The sequence below is a fragment of the Chiloscyllium plagiosum genome, chromosome 3, assembly GCF_004010195.1.
Source record: "Chiloscyllium plagiosum isolate BGI_BamShark_2017 chromosome 3, ASM401019v2, whole genome shotgun sequence".
Lineage (NCBI taxonomy): Eukaryota > Metazoa > Chordata > Chondrichthyes > Orectolobiformes > Hemiscylliidae > Chiloscyllium > Chiloscyllium plagiosum.
In genome coordinates this window covers 222,896-232,014 of record NC_057712.1, presented here as the reverse complement: position 1 = coordinate 232,014, position 9,119 = coordinate 222,896, and the positions used below count along the sequence as shown (strand labels likewise).

General features: G+C 36.9%; 1 protein-coding gene across 1 annotated transcript in view; it reads right to left on the bottom strand.

Annotated features, from left to right (window-relative positions):
* The window catches only part of hadhaa (hydroxyacyl-CoA dehydrogenase trifunctional multienzyme complex subunit alpha a), a 126,914-nt gene that overhangs the window by 33,759 nt on the left and 84,036 nt on the right, over positions 1-9,119 (bottom strand). Inside the window, exons 12-15 of the mRNA XM_043675762.1 lie at positions 6,710-6,844; positions 6,204-6,375; positions 3,544-3,630; positions 764-904 (exon numbers count right to left, since the gene is read on the bottom strand). Of these exons, the coding sequence (XP_043531697.1) occupies positions 764-904; positions 3,544-3,630; positions 6,204-6,375; positions 6,710-6,844 (535 nt within the window). The remainder of the gene's footprint in view (positions 1-763; positions 905-3,543; positions 3,631-6,203; positions 6,376-6,709; positions 6,845-9,119) is intronic.

The following is a 9,119-nucleotide window of genomic DNA, read 5'->3' as shown; positions in this document are numbered from 1 at the left end:
TCCACCTCCTTAGTCACTTTCTCAAAGAATTCAATAAGGTTTGTGAGGCACGACCTGCCCTTCACAAAACTATGCTGACTATCCTTGATCACATTATTCCTATCCAGATGTTCATAAATCCTATCCCTTACAATTGTCTCTAAGATTTTGCCCACAACAGAAGTGAGACTCACCAGCCTATAGTTACTAGGGTTATCCCTACTCCCCTTCTTGAACATGGTCTTAGTATGCATGGTATAAGTATTGCATGGTATAAGTAAAGAACGATTTACAGAAAAGAAATGGAACTTTATCCATGGATTCAGAGTAGAATAAACATTTTTCCTAACCTAATGTTATAAAGCCAGCTTCTTTCCCTCACCACCTATCAACAAGTCGCTCATTAACTTTGTCCAGTATCTGTAAAGTTAAAACAGCAGATGCTCAACTATCATAACATGGTTGCTAAATATTTAAAAGGCGATACACATGTTAAAAATGAAGTGATGACAGAAACTATGATATTAGATGGAAGTGCAAGTGTAGTGGAAAAAGAAAATTTACAAAATGGATTTGATATTCTATAAAATCCCAGTATCATAACTTTAAAAAAGAGCCTTTTTAGCTAATTTGTGGTTAAATAACAATTACACCTTGACGGATTTAGCCACATATGAATAATTTTATCTTTACATAGTTGACAATAAGCTATTGCTTAAAGGCACAGAAATCGATTTTGAAAATGTAGCTCAAGTGAAATATAACAGTGTTAGAAGTAAATTACCTTGACTACAATTATGACTTTTCCCTGCTTAAGGCCAAGTGCTACAGCAGCTGCAGTTGTATCCTTGGAGGTTTTATCTGTGGTGATAATTTCCAGTAACTGCATCCTGTCTACAGGTGAGAAATAGTGCATTCCAATTACCTAGAAACCAAATGATAATGGAAACATACTCATTAGTTCTTAGCAATAAGATCAAAAACCACATTAATCCCCAAATATGATAGAGATTCCATCAGCTAATTTTTTTCAGGTTTATAAATATCATCGAGTTGTTGTCAATCTATTTCCAATATTCTGAAATATGGGGACACAAACTTGATCATTACAGGGCAGTTCACTTAATGGCCATGATGTAGAAATGTTGGAAGGTGTTGTGCTTGATAATAATAATGAATAATCTGAACATATTGGCATCATTGAGAGTAGTCAGCATGGTTTCATGAGTAATTCCTCAAAATTCTACAGAAATTCTTTAGCGGGGTAACTAATGTCCTGGGTGACCCCAGAATGGGAGGTTTACTAGAACTTGAACCCATCACATGTGTTTGATTAGGTTGCAAACTAATTCTCAAGCCATTCAAGAAATATGTAAATTATGCCATGGACATTGAAATTCCAAGTTGTCTAACATTCAGAACTTTATTATTAATTGCTCAATGTTGGAATCACAACTTTTCACTTCATACATTAACCATCTAGATGAAGGAACTGAGGGCATTCTGGCTATGTCTGCAGACAATACAAAAATAGGTAGAGGGACAGGTAGCATTAAGGAGACAGCAGAAGGACTTGGACAGGTTAGGAAAGTGGCCAAAGAAGTGGTAGATGGAATACAATGTGTGAAGGTGTGAAGTCATGCACCTTGGTAGGAAGAATAGAGGCATGTGCTATTTTCTAAATGTGGAGAAAATTCACAAGTCTGAAGTGCAAAGACACTTGGGAGTTCTGGTCCAGGATTCTCTCAAGGTAAACTTGCAGGTTGAGTCAGTAGTTAGAAAGGGCAAATGCAATTACGGCATTTATTTTGAGAGAACTGGAATACAAAAACAGGGATGTACTTCTGAGGTTCCATAAGGTTCTAGTCAGGCCACATTCAGAGCATTGTGCACAGTTTAAGGTCCCATATCTCAGGAAGGATTTACTGGCTCTGGACCGCATTCAGAGGAGGTTCACAGAGAACATCCCAGGAAGGAAAAGCTTAACGCATGAGGAATGTTTGAGGACTCTGGGTCTATACTTGATGGAGCTTAGAAAGATGAAGGATCTAATTGAAACTTACAGAATACTGAATGGCCTGGACAGAGAATGCTGGGAAGATGTTCCCAATGGTAGGACAGACAAGGGCTTGAGGGCACAGCCTTACAGTAAAGGGAAGATCTTTTAGAATGGAAGTAAGGAGAAATCTCTTCAGCCAGATAGTGGTAAATCCATGGAATTCACTGCCACAGAAGGCTGTGGAGGCCATGTCACTGGAGTATATTTAAGACTGAGATAGATAGGTTCTTGATTGTCAACGGGATCGAGGATTACGGGAAGAAGGTGGAAAAATGCAATGTGAAACTTATCAACCATAACTGAATGGTGCAGCAAACTTGATGGACTGAATGGCCTAATTTGTGCTCCTATGTCTTATGGTTTAATTAATAAAACCATGATGACTCATTCCTATGATACAAGTGCTGTTCATCATGTTCATATTTACCATCCAACAGAATTCTTTCAATAAAAAGGAGGCTGATAAACTAAACTGTTACTATGAAATTAGGCAACAAGAAAGAAAGGCTACAGATACTAATTTAAGTGCTTCAGATTTAGTATAGATGGCTAGAGTAATTTCTTCACAGGGTTGAAGCTGTGGAATTCATTTCTAGGGCTATTGGTTGAGACGGTGTCAACATTCTAAACAAGACAGGGCTTTTGAAAAAAAGAAAAAGCGGTTGAATAGATATGGGAGTAGACAAGGCAAATAAACTATTTGCAGGAATAGCAAATGCCAACATGAACAAGTCAGGGCAGAACCAATTGTCACAATGTTTAGCTTGTTCTTCAATTTCTGTTCAAAGGTGAGATCATTTGCTGGACCAAGAAAACAGTTATGATTTTTACAATAGGTAAGGAAAGGAGGCAGGCCCAGGGTCTATTTTGGTGGAATGGGCATAAAATACCCAAGCAGTTGAATTAATATGATCCACATACTATCCACATCTAGCCAACTGAGCAAACTCGTTCTGAGCTTTTATCTAGGCAACAGTAAATTCTACTTACATTAAGAAAAACCATTAGCAGATTGGAAATTGGGAAGTATATAGGCTTCTAAACTCCAAGGAGAGATAATTACTCAGTTACTTAAGTGAATTTGAAGGTACTGGATTATAAATCAGGACAAGTTACTCTGATCATACAGATCCATTGTGAAGCAGTTCTGGTGAAGGATATGCACTAAGTCATTATCTCAAAATAGATACTACTGCAATATAATTCAGCATGTTTTCCGATGCAATTTATTATTTCCTTTGCCCAATTTTAACTTTCTAAAACAAAGTCTTTAAAAATCTGAAACAATTGCACAAGAAATATTCACTGGTATTCTAAATATATTTAATGGATTAACTTATTACAAAGCTCATTTCAAAGATTGCCAAATTTCAATTTCTCTCAATAAGGAACCATAATTTGCAAATGTTGGCTTATACTTTGCATTTTCTTGCTGTCTTGAACTTTTAGTGCTTAAGTATTTCATAAAACATTAGTGACCAAACATTCAAGTATTCACAACATACCTTCTCTGGTCTTTTACTGACAGTAGCAATTTCAGAAATTGGAAGAGCTGATGTATTACTAGCAAATATACAATGAGGAGCTACCACCTGTCAGAAAAATATAATGCAGGACTTCAATTAAAAAAAAACAAAATAAGGTGTAAGTAATCAATAAATCCTGTATTTAAAAATCTATATGATCTACAATCAAATTCATCTGAACATGATTAAGTGTTTATAGATAAACACGTTAAGAGTTCTCGCCAACTTCACAGAGCAGGTTAATGTTTCACAAATGAGGAAGAAAAATCGGAGAAGGCAACATAAAACGGACTCTTATTTATTTACAAAAATCTACTTCTCAATCTGAAGTGCGATTAAGTTAAATTACTTAGAACTGATTATCATATAACAAAATAACAGGAACTTAAACTGCCAGGTGGAAAGCTGCTACAAGGCAGCAATACATTTTCTACTTTTTGGTTTGGGGACACCATCTGCCGGCAGGTTTTATTGATTAGAGCATTCAAGTCAAATTAAGTGGATGGCAAAATTGCCTCAGCAATGTTGCTGCATAATAGATTTTTGATGTGGACACTTTTGACTGCTCAACCAGTACTAAGACAGCTGTGGAACTGGTTTCTTAATAGCAAGACATGCTGTGCAATTTCATACCAGGTTTTTGTCGAGCATGTTATGGACAATTATATCAAAGGAGGTTGCCCGAAGCTTATTTACAGCCAAGTGTAAGGTGCTCTGTTCCAGAAGTAATTTGATTGGTAATGCTATTCAACTTTTAAGCAAATACATTTTATTCTTACACCCAGTGAAAATGCAAACAAAAAAGAAAAGCTAATTGGATAAACTTTAATTTTATGGAATAACAGATTATTTAACGACTCAACAACTGTTCCAGTACAGTAACATCCTATAAATACACTTCGGCAAATGCAAACTCAGTAAAACAAATTGTCTCAAATGTGAGGTTTCTCCAGTCCAGTAGAAAACAACACCAAGAGAAAATTCTAGCACAGACAGAATACTCAAGCATTTTCCCTCTGGCAGACAGATGTGTAGCAGCTTCCACAACCAACTGCAAGTTAAACTAAAACCATCTCACTGTGGGAGCCTGACTCAACCCACTCATGCTGCTTCTATTGTTTTAACTTTAAAAAAGAAACCAAGGGTTTCACAAGCTGTTTATGTAAAAGGCTTAGGAGAGACAACTGTGCGCCTCTGTCTTAAAACCTCTCTTCAAACAAAAAACAAAATACACCTCTTAAAGCAGTATCACACCCAGGCCCTCCCCATTAAAGAAAAATATTTACAAAGGGCTTTTCTTTCTTTTTCTCATGCCATTGCCTCTAATTGAACCCACTGCATTTTCAATTCAATTTTAGCAATTTCCAATGCTTTTGACTGCATTCCTGGAAAATGTAACTGATGCTCTTATCCCCTTATCGTTCAGGGAAAAGGGTATCACTAGCTCGACCAGTATATATTGCCCATCCCTAATTGCCCAGAGGGCAGTTAAGAATCAACTACATTGCTGTGGGTCTGGAGTTACATTTAGGCCAGTCCAGGTAAGGATAACAGTTTCCTTCCCTCAAGGACATTTGTGAACCAGATGGGCTTTGCCAATAATCAACAATAAGTTCATGGTCATCATTAGACTCAATTTCAGATTTGTTTTCCCCTTCAACTCAAATTCGGCCATCTGTCATGGTAGATTTAAATATTATCTGGCTCCCTTGACTAACAGTCCAGCAATAATATTGCTAGGCCATTCTCCCTCCCAAAACCAACTGAATACAACATACCACTTTTGAGTCCAATAATCCTCAACCCAACCTGGAATTAAAGATTTTGATTCTATCAACAGCCCCCAATTTGTTATAGACCAGACCAAACCCCCTTCAAATAAATGAAGGAGGTAGCCTAGATCCACCTTCTTTCTTACTTAAAGGCAAATATAGCTACCGTGCTCCAGATGTAATTTGAATAGTCATGCTACTTGGTTTTAAACGAAATACATTTTATTTTTACACCCAGTTAAAATACAAACAAAAAAGAAAGAAGAATTGGTCTAACTTTAACTCTATTGAAGAACTTAGAAGAATAATAGATTATTTAACCACTAAGCAGCAACTGTTCCAATATGTAATATTGCATAAACACACCTTTGATAAAAGTAAAATCAGTAAAATAAATGTTCTTATGTGCTCTATCCTCCAGTCTAGGAGAAAAGAACACCAAGATAAAATTCTGGCAGGGAAAGAGAATTCAAACTTTTTGCCATGTGTAGCAGCTTCCACAACAAACTTCAAAACCCTAACAACTAAAACTCTGGTTCTGTGGGAGCCTGATTCTACCCACTCATGTTGCTTCTATAGTTCTACCTAAAAACAAAAATCAGGGCCTCACAAACTGTTTACTTTATCGTCTTGGAAAGCACAACTTGTCATCTTTGTCTCAAAACCTCGCTTCAAAAGAAATGACAAAACACATCTTTTAAAGCTATAGTATTGTCACAGATGAAATTTAAACATCAGGCTAATAGGTCAAAGTTCAAAATGTCAGAATCCAAATCTAGAAAAGTCTTGTTCAATTTCAATTCATAATTACCCTGTGAAATACATAAGATGCAATATAGTTTGATTTTTTTTTTAAAAAGTACTTACAGCTTCAATTTCCTTCAGTACAGTATGCTTGATTTTCATATCTTCAAAAACTGCTTCAATTACTATGTCGGCTTTCTCAAATCCTTTGTAGTCTAACTGACCAATCAAGTTTGATAACAGTCTATCGCGCTCAAATGATGTTAAATTCTTTCTCTTTACTTTATCATTCAATCTGTTAGGATTCCACAAGGACATGATTAGAGCAAAACTATAACCCAAAGTAAATAATGATATAACTCATGTTACATTAAGCACTGGAGAACTGCTGCAGTTCTGCACCAAAAAAGCTAAAAATATGCTGTGATTCTACAATTCAATATGACAGGGTTATAGAAAAACAAGAAAATGTTCCTGTAGAAACATTCCTATTTTTTGAACTGATCATTCAAATCAGCATGACAAATAAAACTATTAGTACATGCAATAGCAAGATTTACATCATCTGAATTCAAAGATATTTACCAAAACCATGAATTAGAGGGTATCATAATCAATAGATTACATACCCTTTATAGATTTGTTGTTGACCTCTATCAAGGCCTTCCATTGTTGTATCTTTTAAGACAGTTAAAATACCTTTGTCTATTGTGACTTGTGCTATACCAGCACCCATTAGACCAGCACCCAAAATGGCAACTGTCCTGAAGAAAACAAAAAATTGCAATAGGTCAATTAATCCATTAACAAGTTAATGAAATTGTAAACAAAAACGGATCTGGTATTTCTTTAGCTTCTCGGCATCAAAACAAATGGAATAGAGTGAATCTGCAGTACTCATTAAAAGCTTCCAGTGTAGGTACTGGCATCAAATTTTCAATTACTGTGAAACCTCTCTGCCAGTAGTAATTGTACAAATATAAACTGGCATTCTCTTAGTTTTTAATTATTGATGGAATTTTTTTAATTAACAATTTTTTTGCTTTTTTTGTTTGTCCTTTCTGCCCCTCCCCTTCTTGGAACTTTTTTTTCTCTTCTCTAGTTGGCTTCCTGCACATGAATTGACATGGAATTAAATATACTTAACTGACACTTGTTCAGATTCTTCATGGTTCCAATTTGATTGTTGAAGAAAACATACTTCTGTTTGCTTTATTGATGAAATTTCAATATTCCCAACAGAAGACATTGAAACATGAGTTTGCTCCGACAGGAAACGGTTTTAAACACAAAGTCCAGAAGCTCTGAGCCTCTGAATAAATGAATCAATAAGCATAAATAATACTGAACGGCTGTTTGTTTGTTGTAAAATCTGGATCTTTGTTTATATCCAAAAAACACTTTCGAGATCAAAGATGGTAGCTAAATTCCACTGGATCATTTTGCACAAGAAATAAAATTGATCTTTCCTCATCATGAACTATGGAGTTGTCACATTATAGATTTTTGTTATTATAAACTAATCTGATTCAGTCCCAAGAATCCAGAACAAATACTGGCGACTGTGAATTACTTGAGTATATAGCTGCAAGTTTCAAAATTATTTTGAGAGATATGCCAAAACTTGTAAAGACTATCGAAATATCAGCTTACAAACAGACTATGGAGATGTGTGAATTCCACCTGCAGAGAACAGCAGAAAGCAAGAAAAACTTGAGACTCAGGATAATGGACTGTTTGTTTTGTGGCGCTTTGCAGGACTCAGAAGGTGGGTTTGAAAACCACCGGTACAGCTGAATATTTTGACTTTGGGAGCACAATGAGAAGAGGTATGAGGAAATCAAACACTATTCTGCTGAAACAAAGTGAGGTAGTGTGGAATAAAAAAAAAACTTTCTCCCTTATAAAATCTGCTGTTCTTTTGTTCACTGGTTAAGAGTGTATTAACAATTCAACTAGAGGCCAACACAGTTGCTGGGTCTGACTTCAAGTACTGTATTAATCTCTTTGATTCAGCAGTGTTTTTCTTACAAACATTCTTTGGTGTCTTGTTTGTGCTTGTTTTATTCTTGGTGTATGTAACTTGCTCTCTTCAACCCTAAAAGAACCTTCAGTAATAATTTGGAATAAGCTAGCCCTTTAAATAAAAGCTTGACTGCTCATCTGCTTTAACTCAAATCATTGCTAATTAAAAAGGGGTCGACACAAGCTCTTAAACTGTAGTTCATGGACAGATCTAGTGGTCATGACACTTCTGGTCTGAATTAAAAGTGAATAATCCATAATTATGTTTTAGAGGAGCCGGTGTTGGACTGGGATGGACAAAGTTAAAAATCACACAACGTGAAGTTATAGTTCAACAGGTGTATTTGGAAGCACTAGTTTTCTAAGCACTGTTTCTTCATCAGGTGGTTGTGAAGCAGGACCATAAGACACAGAATTTGTAGTAAAAGAGTTGGGCTTTGGGACAGGCAACAATGCAAGGTGGCCGAGCAGAGACCGATAGCCAGGTTCGGTGCCCATGAGGGTGGTCACAACCAGGACCTGGGGCTCATGTCACACTACAGATGACCCCACTACACTATACACCCTCTCTCACACTCACACAAACCCTCTCTCGTATGCACACAGATACACCCCCCTGCATTCACACTAACTTATACCTCATCTCACACACACACACACACACACTCACTTTTAGATTAGATTAGATTACTTACAGTGTGGAAACAGGCCCTTCGGCCCAACAAGTCCACACCGACCCGCCGAAGCGCAACCCACCCATTCCCCTACATTTACCCCTTTTACTTAACACTATGGGCAATTTAGCATGGCCAATTCACCTGACCTGCACATCTTTGGACTGAGGGAGGAAATCGGAGCACCCGGAGGAAACCCACACCGACACGGGGAGAATGTGCAAACTCCACACAGTCAGTCGCCTGAGTCGGGAATTGAACCCGGGTCTCTGGCGCTGTGAGGCAGCAGTGCTAACCACTGTGCTACCGTGCCGCCCAAGCATGCGCACATGTAATACAC